This window comes from Pseudorca crassidens, chromosome 9, assembly GCF_039906515.1.
Source record: "Pseudorca crassidens isolate mPseCra1 chromosome 9, mPseCra1.hap1, whole genome shotgun sequence".
In the NCBI taxonomy this organism is placed as follows: domain Eukaryota; kingdom Metazoa; phylum Chordata; class Mammalia; order Artiodactyla; family Delphinidae; genus Pseudorca; species Pseudorca crassidens.
Genome location: NC_090304.1, coordinates 69,150,172 through 69,175,438, shown reverse-complemented (window position 1 = coordinate 69,175,438; position 25,267 = coordinate 69,150,172). Strand labels below are relative to the sequence as shown.

Genomic DNA, 25,267 nt, shown 5'->3' with positions numbered 1-25,267 from the left:
AGGAGCTTCACAATCAAGCAGAAAGAATAAGACAAATGCACAACTGATGCTGAACCAAGATGATGGGTGTAGTTCAAGCTGGGCCTCTACACCCAAATCTTGCACATGCTCGGCTATTCCAACAAAACCAGCTGATTCCAGAGAGTTAGCTGGAAACAGCCAGTTCAATACCTTGGTAGTATGACTATAAAAAAGTTCTGAAAAAGTTTTGTCACCTGCCTTCTGGGCAGCTGAAGAATCTTAATACAGACAGAATACAGGATACAGAGTCTAGATATGATTTTACATGACTGGACAACGGTTTTTATTTCCTAGGTAAATGTCAAGCACAGTTGGATTTTTTACAATTATCATGTATAAGCTATTAAGTTTATCCACCAGCAATAACTCCTATTTCTGGTTGAGTGTTCCTGGAAGAAAAATATAATTAAACTTTGAAGATAGATTGTTCAAATTGTTAGTCCTAAAATTACATATTCATAGACACAAGAAGAGTCAATATAATACACTGGAAATATGAAGTATTTGGGTAAGTCACCAAACCTCCTTGTGCCTCATTTTTCTCATTTGTGAAATGGAGAGAGATTAATAACTCACAGGATGCTATAACAATAAAATGAGATGCCACATGCAACAATAACTTTAAACCTTGTTATCATTATACATTATATGTTCTCGTTCAAGTTGCTGTATTCAACTACAGTTGGTGGTCAGAAACATTGGCTCCTATGCACGAACTCTTGTTGGGTTTCATTCATTTCTTTATAGCCATATGTGTACAGAATGCACAGGTTTGAAAATTTGTGCCTGAGCATTCGTAAGCCTCTAAAGCTGCTTACAACTGAAAGTTTTTAATGTCCACTGAAGGGAATTTACACTGTATTTACGACCTGCACATAATCATTACCTTCCAATAAAAATGACTCATTAACTAAAAAGCTATTTTCACCCATGAGCTCTTAGGATATATTTGCTTACTAAAGGAAATCCAATAACCTCCTGCTCGGTATGTTCTGCATTTCTTACTACAGTTATTTGTGGTTCACATGTCTATTCAAGGTTCGCCAAATCTGAGTGACTCACAAACACTAAAAGACAGAAAACAATAACAAGAAACACACAAGCTAACAAAACCACACTCATTTTCCGAAGTGAGAGATGCTAGGCTCCATTTGAGAGGGACAGAGAACTTCTGATCTTTATTTGGCTTCTGGTGAGAAGCCAAAACATAGCAGGGCTGGTGTTTCCAACATCTTTATTAAGAATCCCACATGCCAATTAGGAAAGATTCCCCTGCAACAGAGAGAAATCTTCTTGAAAGTGACAGGCCATCTACTCAAACCTGGGTACCAAGCTCTGTATGTTAATTGAGTATCTAAGGTCCCCAGAATGATGGACTATTTGCCCCAAAGCCAACACTACCTCTGTGTTACCCACACGGTTGCTTTCCCACTATAGCTCTGTCTGCCTGAAATCAGAACTGGTACTAGACAAAGCAGATGATTTAATTTTACTAAGGGCTGGAAATTCGACCTCACAGCTGGAGAAACTGCATTGGGTTTGATCAGAACAAAAGAAGGCAGAAACCTCTCCCTCCCACCTACCCCCACCAGAGGCCTGGCCAGCCAATTCCAGCAGAGAATATTCAACAGCCCTGTGTTCACCCAGGGAAGTCAGAGGACCAGGATTGGGGGCAGGCATCACTGTGTTTAACAGACCCTGCCAGGAGCCACAGGGCGATCGTTGTGTGTGTTTGTGTTTTTCATAGCTCCCTAATATTTTATAACAACAATGCTACTGTTTCTCATTTTAATGTGTAGTGTTTTCATGTTGGGCTTATTTATCTTACCCCAAACAACATAATAATTGCAGAGTAGAAAACCACTTTGGGAAAAATAGTGTTTGCATATGCTAATGATTGCATTTCAAGAGTTCCATGACTAAAAACTGAGCATGTGTGATTAAAAAAAAAAAGTGTGCTTTCATCTTTGCTTCAAATGCTAGGTATGATGTTTTTAGGGCAGTATACAACAGAATGTAAAATAAGTTGTAGAATACCATAGAGGATGGTCACCCAAAATCTTCACAAGTGTAAAGTGAACATACAGTCAACTCCAGCGTAAGCCATTCTGGTAAAAGGTGATGTCGGCTTATGGCAAAGTCGGTAACTCCACACCTCAGTAATAAATATGGTTAATGATGACAACCTAAGACATCAAAAGCATCTTCTGAATCATGGAGACAGCTCTGAGCAAAACAGTGTGCATGCTTATAAGTCCTCAGTTCAAGACTCAGTGGTACCACTGACCAGCTCTGGGGCTGTGGAAAAGTCACTTTATCTCAGTAAGTCTCATCTTCCTCAAATGTCAAAGCAGGGCACTGGGCGAAATGTGCTCCAAAGAATCATCAAAGAGTTTTGAAAAATCCAGTTCAATTATAATTTTAGCAGGAAGTGTATTAAATTACTCTAATTCTTTGAAAATTAGTAATTTAGGTACAGGGTGTGTACATGTTTATTTTATTAAATAGGACAGAACACGTCCACTTTGCCTGCACACATGCCTTATCTTCCCAACTAGAATAGAAGTCCTCCAAGCAAGGAACCAAGATCCACTCCCAGCAGTTAAGACATTACACCTGCTCAGTTGGACACGTTTTAATACAATACCTTTGATAAAAATGAAAGCACAGTTGCTGTGAAACAGTGTCAGAAAAATAGACTCTAGAAGGAAGAGGGGAAATAGTTATATAATTAACAAGGGAAATAGTTTTTCCTCTTATGACGTAGGCACGTTGAAATTAAAGGAAATTTGAGATGGGATACATTTACATCAAGACTTTTGAGTCACCGGAAAATACTTTAAAACAGGATACTTTTGTGTTGACAAATCTGCATTTACAATTGTGTCTTTTCAATTATATTCTTCCTACAGTTCATAGTGATTTTGTTAATCACAAAGAGTAGTTACAGAGTTTGTCTGTGGCAATCAACTGAGTTTGTGCTCCATCTTTCTTGCCTCCCTCCAAGTCGAAATAATAAGTTTCCACATCTAAAATCCCTTCAGGACTTAATCCAGAGGCCATCTTCTTAGTGAGGCCTTCTTTGGAACACTCCACCACCTCATTTTTCTGCGTGATTTTTCTGCTTAGCACTTAAACCCACCTAACATTTTACATGTTACACTTATCTTGATTATTATCTCCTTCTCCATTAGAATGTTGAAAGGATAAGGATTTCTGTCCATTTGATTCGCTGGTCTAGCTTGCTGCCTAGAACAATGCTTGGCATATAGTAGGTGCTCAATATATATAATAACATACCATATATGAAAATACCAAATACATAACATATTATAACTTATATAACATGTAGTACTATATGACATATGTATTATAAATTATGTTGTTTTATATTATATTTATATTATATACTGTATTATATATTATTATATTTAGTACATATTCTATTTTGTTTATGTATGTTCATTATATTATATATTGCATGCTATAATATACAATGCCTATTTTAATGAACTGCTGAATATTGTAGATATTCCCTTTAAGCTCCTAGCAACAAAGGCACATAAGAAAATCGATGCACAGGGCAGCGGCAGGGGTGGGGGCAGGCATTTTTCTAAGAGGACCCAAACATGTGGGCTCCAGGAACAGTCTGTGGTCAGGACAAGAGCAAGGGCTGCGATTTAGATGATCTGAGTTGAAACCTTGCCTCTGCTACTTCCCAGCTTTGTGAAATTTAGCAAGTTATTCAACCACTCTAAACTTCAGTTCCCACTCCTATAAATCTGGGGTCATAAGAGTCCTTGGCCCATAAGTTTAATGTGAGGACTGCATGAGTTCCAGTACATAAAACACCCTGCAGAGCCTCTAGCAGATAACAAGCTCTCCAATAAAGTGCTAGATGATGGTGGTGATGATACCAATGAGGAGGATAACAAAGATGATTGTATTGTGACAAGGAATGAAGATGGGAGAGTAAGTTCAGCAGACAAAATTCTCACAAAAGCCTCAGCTTCTAGTCTCTCTTCTACCTCCCCCTGCATTTCTAGCCCATGAATTCATGCACAAACATTTGATAAAATAGCACTCAGATGTCAAGAAAGGAGAGGTGTTAAAACAGGTTTTGCCCACATCAATCAAAGAACATGAAGTGCTGGTACTTCTTCCCATGCAGTTCTTAGCAGTCCAGGGCCCAGAGAAGCAGGAATCACAACACCCTGACAAATCAGAGCTATGGGGAAATGTGTCATTTCGTGTAACTGAGTTTTGTAAGTAGCTTAGCATCTGCTCAGGTAGGCATCACAATTTTATGGGTTGTGTTTCATGTTGCTTAGATTTTATTTGTTTGTTTCAACGAAAAATCTGTCCCAAATACATTGCAATTCTCTGCCCAGACCCTGCTTGGGCATCGCCAAGATCCACTCAATTCAGTCTGCTCCACTACTCTCCCACAGCCTCAATTGTTCACCAGCTTCCTGTGAGGAACCCCCAGTGCAACAGCAGGAAAAGGAGCTCACTCACAGTAACGCAGGAATGCTGACCAGGCTGTACCCACAAAGTATTGGCTTTCCCACCAGCGGCCCAAGCATACCCAACGCAACTCAGAAGAGTTGGGGTGTTGATGCCCCCACCTGGTGGCAGATCTGACCAATAAGAGGTCAAAAACGGGAAAGAGCCAATAGAAAAATTGCTTGCCCTTCCCTCCAACTCCAGGCCAAATGGCCCAAGATGCAGAGGTTCTAAGTGGCCTCCCTGGAGACGGCAGGGTGACTGAGAAACAGGCTGGTTTTTGTTGTAAAGCTGTGACTAATTTAATATACCAATTTATATTTGGACTCCCTTCCTTCAGGCCTGGCCTCCTTCTTTCCCTCATTCTTGCTCCCCTGGGATTGCACCCTTAATAAAACATTAGCATGTACTGTAATTTTTGCCTTGGGCTCTGTTTTCTAGGGAATCTGGGCCTCTGCAATAGTTGGGACTCTTCATTATAATGATCATCTCTTATACTGTGAGGTAATGAAGTGATGGGCTCCCTTTGGGTCAGCCCTTAAGGAGATACTTAGGGCTGTTCATCCAGAAAGTGTCTGAGGTATAGTGATTAAGAGCTCAGACTGGTGCTGGCCTGCCTCATTCAAATCCCTGCTCTACCACAAGCTGTGAAACCCTGCACAAGTAATTTAAAATCAAGCTTTTGTTTCCTCACCCATAGATGTCGATAATCGGGGTACCTACCTTACAGAATCCTTGTGAAAAGTAAATGAGTTAATACTCTTCAATGCCTGGCACGTAATAAACACCAGTGGCAATGGGGGTTAGCCACTGATTTCTCTCTCTGTCTGATGAACAGGGCTATTTCTCGTTGTTGTTAGTATGCCTACCTACAGCAATTTCTATGCTGTGCAGTTTCTAAAATACTGTAGGATTATACATCAAGAAGTCTAGCTTACTAGAACTGTGTGCAAAGTAAAATTAAAAAGCTCTAGGTAAAGGGCTTCCCTGGTGGCGCAGTGCAGGAAAGAAGAATCTGCCTGCCAGTGCAGAGGACACATGTTCGAGCCCTGGTCCGGGAAGATCCCACATGCCATGGAGCAACTAGGCCCGCGCGCCACAACTACTGAGCCTGCACTCTAGAGCCCGCGAGTCACAACTACTGACACCCACGCGCCTAAAGCCCACGGTCTGCAACAAGAGAAGCCACCGCAATGAGAAGCCCACGCACCACAGTGAAGGATAGCCCCTGCTAGCCGCAACTAGAGAAAGCCCGCGCACAGCAACAAAGACCCAACGCAGCCAAAAATAAATAAAATAAAATTAATTAATGAGAAAAAGAAAAGGTCTAGGTAAAAACCCAAGAGTTCATGTATAGCAGAACGAATTCATTCTAAAGATCATTTAGAAGGCTCCCAAGAGCAATTTTTGCTTACACTCTGGTTCTTGAACATATTCTACCAAATTATCAAGTTCCAATTTAGCTAATTATACAGTTTTGAGTCATGTGGTATGACGGTGGAATATAGAATTCTGACTTAGCATTAACACCACTGGGTGTCTACACTATCCTAGCTGTGAAACACAGGAATTTAGTGACCATAAATGAAACTCTTACTCATCCCAATTCTGATTATTTGCCTTCTAGGATAAAACTACCTGACAGACAGATGGACAACGCCTGCACTTTTATTTATTTATTTATTTATTTATTTTAATAAATTTATTTATTTTATTTATTTTTGGCTGCTTTGGGTCTTCGTTGCTGCGTGCAGGCTTTCTCTAGTTGCGACGAGTGGGGGATCCTCTTCTTTGTGGTGCGTGGGCTTCTCACTGTGGTGGCTTCCCTTGTTGCGGAGCATGGGCTCTAGGTGCGCAGGCTTCAGTAGTTGTGGCACGCAGGTTCAGTAGTTGTGGCTTGCGGGCTCTAGAGCGCAGGCTCAGTAGTTGCGGTGCACAGGCTTAGCTGCTCCACGGCATGTGGGATCTTCCCGGACTAGGGCTCGAACCCGTGCCCCCTGCATTGGCAGGCGGATTCTTAACCATGGCTCCACCAGGGACACCCCGACGCCTGCACTTTTAGCAATCAGGACAATGTTTTACGAAACTGTCATCTAAAAGTTAATCACCGTGTTTTCAATTCAAGGCTCTTTCAGTCTAATCGTGTGGCAAATATTTCTTTAGAAGTATACTCAAGGTGTGAGAAAGATATGTATCACTCTACCCAGGTTCCAGGAAAGATGCTGATATGCATGGGAACAGGGGATAGACAAACATGGAAGAAAACCTTAACCCTGCTTTGTATCACCACAGCCTCATTCAAGATCTCAGGGCCTCATGCTGGCTCAATATGATGTGATATCTATTGAATAGAATTCCCTGTTAAAGCTGACCTCAAGTCAATGTTTCTTTTTAAAAATAACAGGGCTTTATCAAGGTTCCAGAAACATCTTACCAATGCCAGCAGCCCATGGGGATGGAAATTACCGATTGTGAGATGTGCTACTGATATATACGATATAGTAGCAATAAATTAGATTATCAAAAAACACTTTCATAATAATGTTGAAATTCTGATTAAGTGAAACCCCTAATGGTTTAGGGGAAACCTCAAAATCATGCTTTTAGGATACAGATAATGAGTCAAAGCAAAAGAACTCTGTGACTGTCATTAGGACAGCTCTCAAAGACCCTTTTTTCTTGGCTTCCAGATCCTAGTGTATACTTCCTAGTGAATTCCCAAATAGGTGTTATAAAAGAGAGTGGGCCCAAGAAACAATGCATTTCTCTCACCAGCCAACCACTCAGAAAAGGCAGTAAGCTCAAAACTCTGTATTTTTTGAACTTGCAGACTTCTTACTCTTCAAGTGCTGCTTTGGCTACACACTTCCAGGGCACCTCCTTGAGATACTTGGAGATATCAGGGAGCCAGATCCACTCACATGTAACCGTGATTTTATGTCCTTTGCACAGTTTTGTCTGTTGGTTCAGTAATACATGAGAGTGACAAAAACCGTAAACCTGGTCTAGGGGTCGGCAGTCTACAAATCAGGACTAGCCTTTGTGGCCTGGCCCAGCTCATTCCCTCCCTCCCATGATCTTGAAGACTTAACTTCTTTCAGAAAAATGTTCATTTACCAACACTCCTAGGCAACACTCCTAGGCACATTTAATATGAAGCTATCAAAGTCAAAGCTTCCAAGCCCCATAGAGGACCCTAGCAATGATTCACAGGGTTACACATTTCTATAAATTTTGCAAAAGTAATATACCTAAACCACAATCATTTAAAACTTCTTTCTCTTTCCCCTCAACTTCTCCTCTATTATACTCTGCAGATAAAGTAGTTGTAAGCATCTGAGGGATCTAAGGGAGAATGAGTTGAAGATACATTAGGTTTGCATTTAGTGGCATATATTTATGTGGTTCACCATCAATTCCATGTATAGACAAATTGTTGTTAGCTGTCCAGTGTAGGAATGGCTTCCCAAAACCCTTCTACTACCCATTGCACCGAGACACCCAGCATTGTAGCATGGAAGTGAAGGGAAAGAACTTGTATCACCATATGACCATATCCTGGGGTGGCCAGCACTAGAATTACGGCCATTGGGAAGGAGAGACTAGGTACAAAACGTACAGAGCCAGAAGCTAGTCTGTGGAAAATTCCCCAATCATTAGACATGTAATCTTGTAATTAGAAGATTTGGTTCTTGCCTATAGAGTCAAAATCAAAGTTTTCTCCTGAAATGCAGCATAAGTGCACCATGAGTTCTTTCCTTTGGTGGATTAGATTATCAGACATGGAAATTACTAGACGTTTTTTGTTTACAGAGCACAGACCTGTAGCAGTTATTATTAAGAGCAAGTAGATCTGCAACAGTTCATGCGAGAAATAAACTTGATAGAGATGTTTTCAACTTTGACACCGATGGAGAGAATACACATAGCACTACCAATAACAAGCTGTGACTCCAGAGAAACATTTCTAAACTCTCAGTGAAAAAACAAACTTCAATCAACCACGTTGGAGGAAAAATAATCTTTCTGCACTTTTTATAGAAACAATTACAAGATTATTATCCTATAAGAGGCAATCAAAGAAAAAAGGCAACCAAAAAATGCAGGGGAAATAAGTATTAGAAAGGTGTGTTAGACAATCAACAAAATATTATATTTTTCCTGAGCTTTGTGATATTTGTGTTTGTTGGCTTTCAAACTCATGAGTTACTGTGATTTCTTCCCTCATTCTAAACAAATACAAAGATTTTTTTAGTCATACTTTTTATAATTTTTCTCAAAGCAGGCACACAAATTGCATGAGCTTTAAGCCTCACAAAACCTGGATCCATTTCTGGGGTTATGCATTCCTTGACAATTAAGCCTTGCTGATATATCATCATCAACTGACTTTAGTGCCCTGGTTATCTCTCAGACTGCCTTGTCTCTAACTGGAATTTGTAAAAATCATCCCACTGTGCCAAAGGGTGATGCTAAGGCCGCAGTGAACATGATGAATGGCCAGCACAAGGCACTCACTTACGTTGTGTCACTTGGGTATCCCACGGTTTGCAATTACATGCTTTTCTATCTCTACTACCCATCCTTGACTTAATCATCTATGCATCTTCTTCAGTGCAAAGCACTGTGCCTGCAGAGAATCTGTGCACCATAACTGTGGCAAGTAGAGAAGGAAGAGGTGGAGGATGAAGAAAAAAGGGAGCAGAGAAGCTGCGAGAGCAAAGAGGCAGACTTTTAAGAATGTGGGGAAAAACTGAAAATGTTTTAAGCTCTATTTTATAGATCTTGGGGCTAAACCACAAAGCATTTATGTTTTTACCATAACGTGTGTGTGTGTTTGTGTGTGTGTGTATGCTGGTGTGTGTGTACCTCAAATTCTTATCTTCATTCCTTCAACATTTATTCACTTTTTGACTCAAGACATTTCCTCTTCAATATATTATTTTTACTTGGTACTATTCTCACTAGCATGCTGCTTTTTAAAAGCAACTCGAATATTAACTATGCTATGTAAATGAAAATCGGTGAATTTAATCACAAAGAGTGTGGCCCTAGAGGAGCTACTAAGTCCTCCAATGTCCAATGGGAAAATTTGGAGAGTCCTATTATATTCAATCATTGTATACCAGTGCCCAGAATTTAATATAAGTTGAATTGAATCCCACACACAACTCTTTGTAGATTCTGTCTGTCGATAAGACATGCGTTCATAAAAACTGGCAAGCTAAAACTACAGGCTGCAGCCCATTTTCATTTTCATTTTCTTTTCAATGAAACACTGTGAATGTAGCGGCATCCCATAAATATTTATCAAACTCTATAAACCTTCCAAATGTGATGATAAATGAAAGTATCCTTCAACATGCATATAAAACACCTGCCGAAAAAACATTTTTAGGAGACTGAAATGAGACGCAAGCTATCCGAAGTCACAGAAGGCAATAAATTTATCCCACTACCTTCTGGAGAGCCACTAATACACGAAGCAAGCATTTGATTGTTTTTGTAACCTCTGCTTACTAGGCCTCTGAAATTTCATTCTTTGTTAACTGAAGAAGTAAATATAATTCAGCATCACTTGGCATTGAGGAAATCATGATGCTGGCATGAAGGGCCAGGTAAGCCATGGGAAACTTCTATTATTAAAATATAAAAGGAAGGGCTTCCCTGGTGGCGCAGTGGTTGAGAGTCCGCCTGCCAATGCAGGGGACACGGGTTCGTGCCCCGGTCCGGGAAGATGCCACATGCCGTGGAGCGGCTGGGCCCGTGAGCCATGGCCGCTGAGCCTGCGCGTCCAGAGCCTGTGCTCCACAACGGGAGAATCCACAACAGTGAGAGGCCCGCGTACCGCAAAAAAAAAAAAATATATATATATATATATATAAAACAAGACTGATTTCAGAGAAAAGACCACACAAGTTTCTAGGTTGTTGACTTGCCACGCTATTTGGATTTCGTCTTTATGCTGGTCACTAGTTTTATCATTTACTAGTTACCTAGGGACAACAGCAGCTCGAAGTTGATATACAAGGCAGGCATAATTACAGATTCGAACCAACAGTCTTCTATTAAAACCTAAACTGCCTTCAGCCAACAGTTAAGAAAAAAAGGTCAAGAAGGAGGCACGTGCTGAAAAGAGTAATAAAAACATGCTCTTCATTATTTTCCAGAAGCGTCTAATCCTCTCTCTGGCCTGATTTACATGACAACTACTACGTTCATCTGAATGTTATGGAGTGTTCAGGGCTCCTCCGGGAACATTATATTTCTCTCAAATAATTATGATCAAGAAGTCTAGAGCTAAGGTTAAAAATCCAGAGCCGAGAAAAGTTTCTGCTGTCACTTGATCATAACTTCATTCCTCTCCTTTACTTGCTCTGGTCCCAGGGGCAACTTTTGAGCCAAAATTCAGTGATTCTCTTTTGACCTAGACGGGTAGAGACAAAATATCACCTTGAAAAAAGAATGAGGATGGGCAACACCATTTAGTTTGGAATCATCATGAATTGCACCAAAGCCGCCGAGTAGCATCTGCCTTACACCTCAAATTGTCAAAAAGGAGTTGAACAGGAAAGTTTGGGGCGAAGAAACTGGAAAGATTACCAGTAAGATAGTAAGATAAAATATGATTTCAGTAAGAAACAGTAAGACAGTAAGATAAAATATGATTTCTGGTGCCTCTGAATATCAGAAAAGGGAAACTTATATTTTATGACATTATGCAAGAAACATGATCCTATGGATATTACCCACCTTTTAAAATATCTGGGTTGGGACATCCGATTTCTGCAAAGACAAAAGCTTCTCAAATTTCTAACAATACAAATTTTCCCGTTCTTGGTTTTCATCCACCCACTCTTGACTCTCTAATTATTACTCTGCAGATAAAAAAGAGTATTAGACTCAGCACTGGCAGCCAGTAAACATTCTTCAGTTGAACTAAATAAATAAAAGCTCTATGTATTTATTCTTTCCCTGGCCACCAGTTGAAGTGAATCCTTCTCCCTATAGAAGATCAAGTACAGCATCTCAACACTGGAGAGCTTGAAAGATCCTGGTCCCACTATAGAAGGCCCAGGTCTGATACCTGTAGCTCTCTGTGTCACCACTGCCTGTCCCAGTGCCTTCCACAAAGGTAGTGTCCAACTAATGTTAAGTTATGAAGACAATAGTGAGAGCTGTCACATGCTTTGTTAGGCTGTATTATTATTCAGTAATTATTATTATTAATTATCCAGTAATTATTCATTCCTCTTCCTCCCTCCCTCTGTAAGAGAAGTACTACTCTCTACCCCACATCAGTGTTGAACTTGGCCCCAAGACCTTCTTTGGCCAATGGACTGTGGGCCAGTCTTGAGCAGAGGCTTTAAGAGGCACCACAAACTTCCATCAGCCTCTTGCACTCCTGATCTGACTTTGAGAACACTACATCCCAGACAGTGAGTACTCCCTTCAGCCTGGGTCCTGAAGTAGGAAACACATGTAGAACAAATCGTAACTCAATCTACAGCCTGCAACAACTTCAACTGTCTTCCCAGACTTAAGAGCAAGAAGAAAAAAATCGCTGCTTTTATAAGCCACTGAAATTTTGTGATTGTTTGTTATACAGTAATAATACAGAAAAAAATCTGACTAATACGTATGCTTAGCAAGTTTATTATGGCACACTGCAGTGGAAAAGAGGGGAACTGACATGAGATTTGGAGTCCATTGCACTAGAGCATCCAGTTCTAACAACTTCCAGATGCCTGACCCTGTTTGGGCAAACCTCACTGAACCTCACCTGCTGGATTGCTATGACAACTAGAAAGTACCCACAAAGCACCTAGTGCTTAGCACACAATAGGTACTTGATAAATGGAAGCCATAATATAATTAGTAATAACGGATGGTAAAATATCTTCCTAATTACCCATGATTAATGTGCTAAACTGGAAATTGTTTATCTGGATTAAATACTTCTTTAACACCAGGTAAATAAAAGAGTGAAGTCATTGTTCAAGTTTGCAGTTTACAAAAGAATCTAATAGAAAATCACTGTTTAAAATGTACAGTGTGTTCTGTATAAACCTTCTAAAACTTCTGAGTAGTCAAGAATATGCATTCCTATTATGTCAAAGAATAAGAATGCGTTCTTTGTGAAGGAAAAAAAAGACTAAATTGCATCTTCCAGACTGGTCATTTAAATTGTCGTCAAATCCACTGTGGTTGGGGGCCCCTCAGTTAATCCATTTACTGTGAACATTATTAAACATTTATTAAATGCCCATGCATGGTAAAGAATTTCAAAGGTATGGTTTTGTTCACTGAGCTCCAAAAAGGTCAAGAACATAAAACTACTAAATGGATCAACTAATCCCAGCATAAGCTGTCTCACAAAACAGGAGCACTGCAATTACTGAAGCACAGAAATAGATTTTGATCCATTGGGAAGGCATTCAGAAAACTATCACCACTAATGAATAACAGAAAATTTATTTGGATTGGAAAACTTGACTAGAAAAGAAATTTATCTAAAATATGAGCTCAATTCCCTGCCTTGCCAAAGAATAAGGAACAGGATTTTACAGAAAAGATATAATCTGATAGACACACTCTAAGGAGTCCAGGTAAATTTAGGGTAGTGTTTCTGAACCACACACAGAAGGACCGCTTGGAGTGCTTGAATGAAGATCCCTCAGCTCCTACTCCAGTCCAACTGAATCAGAATCTTTGGGAATCAGTCCTGGGGATCTGCATTGCTGACAAACTCTCCAGCTGATTCATGTGCATGCATAAGTTTAGACCCATTAAACAAGGCAAGCCATGACAGAACCTTTGCCGGATGACTTAAGCTTCTTGAAAGACGAAAACCCCAACAACTTTAGGCCATTTTATTATACCCAAGGGGTCATATGAAACAACAGAGTCCAAACTTAAGACCCAGTAACAGCTGTAGGGCTAAACAACCACTCATTCTACCAGCAGCTCAAGCCATGATTTTTAGGGCTGGGAAGCAAAGAGCTGATTGATCATTCAACAGTAGCGCAAACCCAGTAGCGCCATGGTGATGGCTTCTCTTGTTGGACATACATTTGCCAAACTTCTCCCTAACCCTAGCATCCCCGTGGCACAAGTCCGGGCAATCATTCCTCATCAGCTTTTTGGGCTGGGATGTTAAAATCTGCAAGAAGTGAGACAGAAGGAAGATGGTTAAGAATATTACCATATGGAAATTATAATCTTCATAAAGATTTCAACATTAAGTTGAAACTTTGTTCCTCTAACCTAGAGAAAAAGATAGTTTTGCTTCCTAAAAGAGGGAAACAAAATGAAATAAAAAGGAGGAAAAGATTGGGATTGACATATATACACTAATATGTATAAAACAGATAACTAATAAGAACCTGCTGTATAAAAAAATAAAATAAAATTCGAAAAAGGAAGAAAAGAAATAGTCACTATGGTTTTAAAAATGAATAATTCTCTAGGAAAGTAAATCAGAAACATGGGTAATGAATCCGAAGAAAAGAGCACTGAGTTAGGACTGAGGAGAGCTGGTTCTAGATCTAAATCCTCTAATGGGTATGTGGGTTTGCACAACGCACTTAGCTATTTGTTACCCCAAGGGAGTTGATGTCATAAGAAAAGAGATTTTTAAGTCACAAAGCAATGTCAAAATGAAAATGGAATTATCATCACTCATGGCAAAACTTATTTTATACAATCCAGAATATAAGGGAATAATGCAAAGTAGGGAGTTGCAGAAACAGACTCATAGACATAGGAAACAAACTTATGGTTACCAAAGGGGAAAGGGAGTAGGGATAAATTAGGAGTTTGGGATTAACAGATACACACTATTATATATAAAATAGATAAACAACAAGGACCTACTGTATAGAACAGGGAACTATACTCAATATCTTCAAATAACCTATAATGCAAAAGGATCTGAAAAGGAATATGTATATATATACACACGTATATACATACACACACACATATATATATATATAACTGAATTGCTTTGCTGTACACCTGAAACTAATACAACACTGTAAATCAACTATACTTCAATAAAAATAATTTCTATTTATGTAAAGAATTATAAAAGCAGCTACATCATCAGATGACTATACACACATTTTCTGAAATAACACCCAAGATGAGAACAAAATAGCACGGTACAAACATGGAAAATCTAGGCCACTCTCACCAAATTGCACCTGCTCTTCTCTGCATTAAGCTACACCAAGATGAAACTCATGAAAACAACTCATTGTGGCTTGATGTAGTCATGAAGGTTGCAGTTGTTAATGATTCAGCCTGACACCTTCCTGTTGACCTACCTACCTACATCCACCTGAGTCCCAAAGGTAAGCTTCTCACACTGAAGAGCCACACAAACAATGGGACTGTGAGGAAGAAGGAAGGTGATTAATGGCTGGTGCCATCAGCCAACAAGCCCAGGATTGTAAGGACTTTGAAACCCGTTTAACACTTTATTGCCTTACAGATTTTAGATCAACACCAAATTCATGTGTATCTAGGATCATGCAAGGAAGCCCATACTTGTCTTTAGATGTGAGACAGCAGTGTATACTGCAGTTACTCAGAGCTACACTTGAAACCAGGTATCGTCTCTGAACATCAGTTCATGAGTTGATGAGTATTAGTTCTGGAGGGGCTGTTGGGAGAATTAAATAAGACCCGACTCTAAAACCCTTCATATGGTGTGTCGCCTATTGCAAGTACTCGATGAAGTCATTATTATTAATAGTAAAGTATTAGCATGGAATAGACATCCAGTAAAGGTTACTACTTTTTCTTTCTCATTTTGTACCTCAAAGGTAAAAATATATTCTAATCAAATGACAAGCTATATATAATAAGATAGAGTATATGGCTACATCAGAACCCAGTTTTCTTGACATTTACCTTCTCCTTCATTATGGCTATGGAGATCAATTTTACAATTTACACTAGCCAAAATGAGAAACCATTTATACAAAAAATTTACAACTTACAGTTTAAATTTTTGACAGTACACACAGTTTTGTAACTCCTATCCAATATTTAATACCTTCTCAAACCCTTTTTCTAGTATAATTAATGTACAACTAGCATTCCTATGATGACACCTTCCCACTATCTGTTTTCTTCATCATCACTACTGGGAACAAAACACCCTGTGAGTGTTGTAGAAAATGATTTACTGGATACAAATGTGCCCCCAAACTGTAAAGTGCTAATAGTACCATTCACACAGGAATAGAGAAGACACCGTCCCTGTCTTGAGATGTGTACAATCTAGAGAAGATTAGAAAAAGGCACTGTGTTGATCAAGGAACACACACACACACACACACACACACACACACACACACACACGCAGGTGTCTAAGCACCTGTACATTTAAAGGCAAATAATGACAATAATAAGAATAGAAATAAAATCTATACCTGTATCTATGACAGTGTATAAATAGGTAGGGGACAATGAAAATATTGGGACTATTTTGTCCCATATTTTAAAGTGTTTCTGTAAAAGGTAAATCCTTACAGATAAAATCTTAAATAAATAAATAAAATCTTAAATAAATAAAATCTTAAATAAATAAAAGGTACCACTATCTTTAAATAAATAAAAGCCACAACGTGCCTCCTCTAGTCTATCATGAAAACATTTGTAGAAGGTTGCCTCCATGCATTAATGGGGCCGATACAGTGCAAATGCCTGTCATTCAAGGGCCAGATGTGCCTGGGAAACACAAGAGACCAAGCAACTAATGCAATATCACTTTAGAAAAGCCTTACTATAAAGGGAAACACTGGTATATAAGATCCATTTGAAAATCCATTTCACACTTCTAATTTAAAGCCAATTCAAATGTAATTTACTTTATCAGGGCCCTTAATTTAGTGAAGGTCAGAAGTGCACTCAACAGAGGCGAAAATTATTTACACTTATTGAAAGATAACCTGGTGATGGCAACGCTGAACAAGAAAAACAAAAACCAGGGACTCCCACTGAAAACCACTGGCTATCACTGTATAAACAGGTTTTCTTACAAGTCAATGCATTCTACGGAAAAGCTTTTACTTGCATCACCTCTGCACCAAATGCAACCTCATTTGTCATTCCGTTTGAGTGCAAGAATAGCCATTCACTTTTCCAATGTTGACAATTCATGAGAAGAGAAACAATAATTCTGGCACAAAATATGAAACTTACCACTCTCGTCATCTATGTTGAACCTTCCAAGACCACTGCCATCCCTGATGGAGTACTGGATCTCTCCATCCCTCCCGGAGTCCTCATCGTGGGCAGTAACCTGCAGCACACTTGTTCCAATCCGTGAGTTTTCTTTTACAGATCCAACAACAGCAAAGTCTGGGAAATAGGGAGTATGGAGGTTTTCATTGACGTCCACCACTTCCACCTCAACAAAGGAAACGGATGACAGAGAGACAGGCCGCCCTTTGTCTTTGGCCCGAACGGTGAGGTTATAGAACTGTTGCTTTTCATAGTCGAGCTCTTTGCTCAGGCGGATGGTGCCACTTGCTTTATCTATTTCAAATCTCCCATTATAATCATTGACCAAAGAATAGCGCACTTGACCCCCCAGTCCCAGGTCTGGGTCATGGGTCTCCAGCCAAGCAATGACAGTGCCAATGGGGAGGTCTTCAAGAACCTTCACACTATAGCTACTGGGAATGAAAGCCGGGGAGCAGTCATTGACATCATCCAAGAAAACCTTCAGGGTGACAACCGAAAACAGCTGCTGGCCACTTTCTGCCTTGTCTCTGGCTTCTATTTTTAAAGAGTAGTTTGCTTTGGATTCCCGGTCCAACTGATCAGCTACATACACAATTCCAGTGGAGCTATTGACGGCAAACTGCTGTGTATCTGTCAAGACTGAGTAAGTCACTTCACCATTAGAACCCAAGTCTTTGTCTCTGGCTTCCACTTGAATAATCTCAGTGCCAATACTTGAACTTTCAAGAATGTTAACTGAGTAACTGTCTTGAAGAAAAATCGGGCTATTGTCATTAGCATCCTCCACATTGATGGTGAGCAACCGCCACGCAGACTTTTGTGGGTTACCTAAGTCATAGATAGTGATATTAAGGAGATAGAGGTCTCTGTGTTCTCGATCCATGGGCATAAGGACTTGAAGCTGCCCAGTCTCCATATCAATATTAAAACAACTGTCCGTATTCCCATCGGATATTGTAAATAGCACCTTTCCATTGAAGCCAGAGTCGGCATCATAGGCTTTAATCTTCAGGATATTAGCACCAACTGGCAGATTCTCCTTCACGGCCACATCAGAAGGAAATGACTTGTCAAAATGTGGCCCCTGCCTATTAATTGAATAAAAGTCAAGAAATCCATCTTCCAGATTCAGCTTCCCATTTGCTTTGGCCTTAATGAGCAGTTTCTCTGCCAGCTTCTGAGCCACGCGAGTTTCTCGGCAACTGAAGTTCTTTGAAGACACCTTCCCGTGCAGGACTGAAATGTTAACAGACATAGGATCCGCAAAATTCTCCCCATCGGTGGCTGTAATCCTAAGGGCAAAATTTCCATTTTTAATTCCAGGATTCATCAGTGACTTTTTAAGCTGCAATACACCAGAGTCTGGGTTTAAATAAAAGAAACCAAGTTCATTTCCAGAGATGATTTTGTACTTTACGAGTTCCAGTTCATCGATATCGATCGCTGAGACAGCTGTGATATGGCCCCCAACTGGAAAGTCAGAGGAAATAATTCCCTGGCAAGCCACTTTTTCAAAGAGAGGGCTGTTGTCATTGACATTTCCTATTCGAATAGTCACATTGACCTCACTTTCATGGCGGTATGGCGAACCCCAGTCAGAGGCTCTGACAATGAACCTGTATGTTTCTGGCGAGGATTCAAAATCCAATGCTTCAGTTGTGCTAATAACACCTGTAAACTGGTTAATGGCAAATGGCAACAAATTCAAGCTGGCAATACTATAGGTGATGTACCCATTTTCTCCTTTATCCTTATCGGAAGCTGAAACTGTCAAAATGCTTGTTCCCGCTGGAACACTTTCATTCACAAAAGCATCATACAGTGGCTGCTGAAATTCTGGGGTGTGATCATTCGCATCCTCTATGCTGATGGTGACTTGTGCTTTTAAATCTCCTTCTTTATTTGTCACCCCTAGTTTATAAACCTCCTTCTTAATGGTATTCAGTGGCTGTGCTGTGACGATCAGACCTGACCGAGGATTAATTCTGAAGTACTGTGCATCCTCTCCAGGGGATAATTTGTATTCCACATCTAGAGGTTCGGGACTTAATTTCACTATAGCAACCACGACACCAGGAGGGGAAAATTCACTAATGCTCACATCGTACGTTTCTTTTTCAAACCTAACTGGGACAGTGTCTCTTTTGGGGTTGGCAATGTGGACTATCTTTACTGCTGAAAATTTCTGAGGTGACCCCTTGTCTTTGGCTTGAAGAGTGAGATTGTAGCCATAGGGAAAGCTCTCCCAGTCAACCTGCTTCTTCTCCTTAATCCTGTACTCATTCATCCACTTTCCTTCCTTAGCCAGGAAGAACTGATCTAAAGGATCCCCAGCCACGATGGAAACAGACTCAATCTCTCCATTGGCTCCTTCATCTAGGTCATCCACGGTCACCAGCGCATATATGGGCTCTTTGTCCAGTGCGGAAGGAACATGAGTGACCACGTGGAGAGTTGGAGCGTGCTCATTTATTCGTTCAACGTGAACGTAAAGCTTTGCAGTACTGCTCACTCCATTGTTTCCATAGAGCTTCATCCCCCGGTCCACAGCCAAAATTTCCAGATCATACCTATTCTTTTCATCATAATTTAATCGTCCACTTAAAGAGATGACACCACTCGTGGGGTGAACTGAAAAGAGATCAACTTTGTTCTTAAAGTAGTAGTAGAATTCTCCATTGGAACCGATATCTGCATCTGTTGCTGTCACCTGGGCAACACTAGTCCTTAAAGGTGTGCTTTCTGCGATTGTAACAGAGTAGGTTGTGGGTGAAAATAAGGGTCTCAGATCATTCATATCTAAAACCTGTATGCTCACTTTAGTCCATGCTTCCAAATCTTCTCCTCGAACAGAACCTTTTACTATCAATAAATAATTGTCCTGAATTTCCCTATTCAATATGGCAGAATTGCCACCTTTAGTTCTTATTCTGAGAAAACAGAAATCTGCAATGATGACTTCCTCTGCTTTGAAAAAGCCTTCTTCATCTCCAGACACTATTCTGTATTTGATATCCCAGGACAGATCTATTAAGGTGATGCCCATTCTACTCTGGCTGTTGATGTAGGTCCTTGCTGCTGAGTTCTCATACACGGTAGCATTATAAATGGAATGTGTGAAGTGGAAACCAAGGGGCCCGGTCCCCGGCAGCCCCTGAGAGACAGTGGCCAAAAGCTTGAGAAGCAGGAGGATGAGGCAAGAGGGAGGCCGTGTACCTACACAGTATCCCATAGTTATATCCATCACATCATACTTCCATCCTGGAGGGGGAAAAAGAAAGAGAGAAAAGATACATTAACCTAGAGGAACATGGGAGAAGGAACAGGAAATAACTGTTATGAAAGAGTGCTTTTTAAAAACTTTATTATAAAATCTTTTTACTAAAACATCAATATGAGAAAAAAAATTAGAATCCTTACCACTACTAGATGGAATACCACAAGGAATTCAAAACCACTAGGATTTAAATTTACCTTATTTGATTTTTTTTAAATGACACTTTTACACTGCTGACAGCATTGTTTATTGGTAGAAGATTTCTTGCATTCTGAAGGTCAATTTAGAAATATGTTCTGGAAGCCTTAAAAAGTGCATTTACCTCTGACATAAAATTACCTTCTAGGCAATTATCCTATGGAAATAATTAGACAATTGTACATTTAGAGCACAGTTTAAAATACAAAAGATTGAAATGATATTAACTGCTTATCAATAGAGAAGCAATTAATTTGTGGCACATTTCATAAAACAAAATACTATGAAGCCATTAAAAATAATGATAAAAAATAAATAATGATAAAAAGATGTATATTTTCTGATGAAGTAAGATGTAATGCTAAATTTAAAAAAATCATAAAACAGAATGTATATATGATATCATTCTATTATTATTTAAACATTTATATATACAAGTGCATTTTTACATTTAAAATGAATTAACTGTGTTGTGGGTTTGGGGGCACCTTTGCATTTTCTAATATTTCTTCAGTTAACATTGTTCATCTATGGTTGTGTAATTACTTTTATATCTATGATCTTTAAAGAAATGTTTTCAAGGTATCACCATCTTCTGTTGTGTTGACTTTTAAACTGATCAAGATTAAGGCATAATCTACTACCATGAGGATGAACCAAACAGCATGTAACAAACAAAGCAGGAAGGACCATCCCTAAGGAGTTGCATGAGCTAAGCGATATTCACAAGTGGACTGTGCCACTAAGGACAAGGGAGGTAAGAAAGATTTTGTGCAAGAAAAATTTAAAGAATGACAAGAGATTTATTTTCTTAAGAGTAGCTGAAGGAATTACTTCCAATTATTTTTATCAGCCACTATTAAATTTCCAAGTCACCACAGCTCTGACTATGTAGATTATCAAAACATTTTCCCATATTAACTCTAAAATCTGTCAAGTGCTTTAAAAATAGAGAGGGGAAATGCTATTTAACAGGGAAGAGCTAAGCCTATTTATACCATGATGGCTTTTAGAACAACCAAATGTATTAGTTCTTCCACCAAGACATATTCACCGGACCCTCCCATTTCCTCTCTCCATCTCTTCTATAGGAAACAATGGGAGAGAAGAGGAGATAGGAAATGAATCCTTTAGCCGGCACACTGTGACTTAGCCCTTTTGTTACATTTAATCCTCACAACACCCTAAGTACGATTTCACCCAACTCCATGTTAGAAAACTGAAAGAAAAGTTAACCCACTTGGTTGAAACACTGGCCCAACCAATGTCTCCCAGCTGGTAAGTAGCAGAGCAGGATCTCGAACCCTGGTCTTTCTTGCTCTAAAAGCCATGCTTTTTCCTATCACACCACCATTCTTCCTAAATTATCTATAAGCAAGAATGAAATAGTCAAGGTTCCCTAGAAGCACATATGACATAATTTCATTCTGTTGAACTAGTCAGTATTTATCATTGATGGAAAAGCATAAAACCCACACGTCCTCTCTATTTGATGATCTCCATTCTGGATTTAAACTAATTGCAATCACTGGCTGCAAGCTAAAATACCCCCTATGGAAGTTTAGCATCTACAAAGATATCTTTGTAGTTTATAAAAATATCCAAGGTTGGCAAGACACATGCTATTATACCCTTTTTTGGATGAGAACATCAAACCTCATTTTCCTAGTAGCACACTCTCTCCACACCCCATACACTTTCTCATTTTTTTCCCCCCAACTCTGCCTTACAGGAGACTCTCATAAGTGAAATTCTGGGCCTGCATTTGCTTGGTTCCAACTGAGGAGGAAATATGCCTTGCTGCTGTCACCCGGTAAAGTACCAAGGAAACACTGAGTAGGTGGGTAGAAAGAGTACAGTTTACTATACGGATTTTGTAAGCAGAATAGACAATAAAAATGAAAAGCAGAAAGATGGGATGACTTTTTATAAAAGAAGTTAATTTCATATGCAGTTCCTCCGGCTGGCTGTCCTTTGGAAATGCCCCATGTGCTAAGTTCTGTGCAAAGCAACAGCTTGGATGCAGAAGGTTCAGGAGAGTGAATCCCAGGGGACCAGTGCGACTGGAGGTGCCTCTCCGTGGAGGACACTCAGCTGAAAGATGGGAGTGACACAGCCCTCTGTAGAGACCACAGATAGAAACCAGCAGAAGCTTTGATAAGAACCCGTATGACTCATGAAATTCTTTTATTTCATCATCTGAGAATGCTCCAAAGCAGAAGAGGTATTTTAAGGTTCACTATGAACACAGTGGAAGGAGACAAGGTTTTTATAAGGGGATGACCGAAGGCATGTGCACTCTCTTAAGGTAGCAAACAGGTTACTCCCACATCTCCAGGGAAATACAAAGCAAGTTTCTGCCTCGTTTCCCACTCACTAGTCTACACCCAGGGCACTCCTGGGGTTTCACCAATACTTAGCCCAAGGAGTCTGGACTCTTTGATCACCAGAGAAGAAAACCATTCCAATGGTAAATTCAGTTCAATTGAAGTGTTCTTAGTCTGTCTCCCATCCCCACCCTAAGTCCAGATTGAAGGAAACCTGATGGGATGAGCCGAACTTGGGCACCACTCTCTTCCCAGCATGCAGTCCGGCATGTACCACCAACCACGTATCACGTAGGAGGCATACAATACTGGTTTGCTGAACAGAATATTAAGGTACAGAAGTAAACAGAGGCCCAGAAGCCTTTAACATGCTCAGTTTCCAAATCCCCAAAATAAGCACGTCTTACTTCAGGAAACAGAATCAAGAAATTATACTGATTCAAAGGAGCCTTAAAGAACATCTGTTTCAATCTCTTGAGTTTACAGATGAGGAAACTGAGGCCCATAAAGAGGACGAGATTCCCTAACATGAGGTCTCAGATCTCCCCGGTTCGAGCTGATACCAAATGGAAATGTGTGTCAATTGCATCAGTTTTCCTTTGAGTTATATTACAATTTTAGCGCTGTGGTTTATCAACATTTTGCAGCCATCTTTGTTTTCTGACATCTTATTAGTCTCCCTGGTGTTACTGCCTCCTCTAAGTAGTTAACTGTTTATAAGTAAACGTTGAAGTGCCCTGGGGGAGAGTTACTTTTACAAACCCTTCTGGTGAATCCTTCAAAACACAGAATGCTGTCATAATATGAAAAACATCATTCATGTTAACTATTTGAAAATCAGTACTTTTGCATACTGAGTTTTTCTTTCAGCAAGATACACTGCTGGAATACTTTTCTTATAAAGCAGAACCAATGGTCTTAAATGCAAATGAAAAGACTTCAAACCACGCTGAAATGGAACTGTATTATTGTGCTCTGAAATTTGGATTTAACTCCAAAAACTTGAGCAGGATTGAGCTTGTTGGCTTCAGTTGTTAAAACCAAAAAATATCTCATGAAGTTTTGGTATCTTTATTTTTGAAAAAAAAAAAAGTCTTATATGGCACAAATTATTTCAAAACCTTGAAGTTTTCTCCATCAATTTAGAAAATAAACAAGTGCTAGAAGTGAGAACTTCTTTAAAATTCTGCAAAGTAAGTACTAGAATTAGTTTTTGGCTTCCTTTTTTTAGTATGCCAAGATGACTGTTAAGATGTTTTCTTAAAAAAAGAGTCCTGCTTTCTCCACATTGAAGCCAAGCTATCTGTGAAGCCAATATGATAGTGATGGTGTTTGAGAAGCTCTGCACATTGATTTATTTTACTGCTTCTGGATTATTTTAAAGAAAGCACTTAGTTCCCAACCTCAGAGCCTATTTTCTACGACTTAGTAACATAATCAATAATTTTTGATATAATCTCCAAAGAGATCATCAACTCATCAATCTTCGAGACATTTATTTTCCAGAAGCAGTCCAGCATGCCTCACCATCCAGCCCTGTCCACTCAGGTAGAGGGAATCTTAGCCTGGGATGTAAAAGGGCATGCGGATTTTCTTTCCAGGGATGAAAAAATACCACAGACCTCAGGGCAATGAACAGCTCTTACAAAGGCCACCTGTCTGGGAGTGCCTTGACTCAGTGGAGTCCTGGAGTGCCTCTACTTGCTTAGGTAACCTGAGGAAGCTGTATTTTGCCATCAGTTAGCTGGCCTCTTTAAACAGTTGGGATATCTGAACAGTAGAAACAGCATCTTAGAAAAGCATTCTATTTTTTACTCCATCTCTTCGTATCTTACAGATTTTCAAAGGGTTTTGTAAGCCAGAGATGATGCTTGGGGAATGTGCTATGACAGCCTGTGAAACAAAGAACAAAGTCAGTCTCTGAAGGGCCACCCCTTTACAGGCATCCTTGACGAAGATGCCTTATGTTCAAACTGCAAAGGGAAGGTCAGTCACGGCTCAGGTGTGCTGCGACTGTGTCTGAAACCTACACAAACGCTCTGTGTACACTGGTTCTAGAACACACACTCTGGTGCATGACTGCCTGGTTTGAATCCCAGCACTGCTCTTCATTATTTTTTTTTTTAACAAATTTATTTATTTATTTATTTATTTATTTATTTATGGCTGTGTTGGGTCTTCGTTGCTACACACGGGCTTTCTCTAGTTGCAGAGATTGGGGGCTACTCTTCACTACAGTGCGCAAGCTTCTCATTGTGGTGGCTTCTCTTGTTGTGGAGCATGGGCTTTAGGCACGCAGGCTTCAGTAGTTGTGGCTCGCAGGCTCAGTAGTTGTAGCTCATGGGCTCTAGAGCGCAGGCTCAGTAGTTGTGGCACACGGGCTTAGTTGCTCCGCCGTATGTGGGATCTTCCCAGACCAGGGCTCGAACCCGTGTCCCCTGCATTGACAGGTGGATTCTTAACCACTGCGCCACCAGGGACATCCCTAGCACTGCTCTTTAGTAGCTGTGTGACCTTGGGTAAGCTATTTAACCTGTCTGTGCCTCAGTTTCTTCAACTACACAATGAGAATGATACTGCCTACCAAATCGGATTTGAGTTAATAAATATAAAGCACTTAAAATAGTCCATGGCACGTTTTAAGTATACAACTGCTGGCTATTAATATCATTAACTA

General features: G+C 39.8%; 1 protein-coding gene across 1 annotated transcript in view; it reads right to left on the bottom strand.

The window, feature by feature from the left end:
- Positions 1 to 25,267, bottom strand: part of LOC137231148 (protocadherin Fat 3-like) — a 307,877-nt gene that overhangs the window by 152,722 nt on the left and 129,888 nt on the right. The window contains exon 2 of the mRNA XM_067751684.1: positions 16,744 to 20,049. Coding sequence (XP_067607785.1) covers positions 16,744 to 20,032 — 3,289 coding nt within the window. The 5' untranslated portion in view covers positions 20,033 to 20,049. The remainder of the gene's footprint in view (positions 1 to 16,743; positions 20,050 to 25,267) is intronic.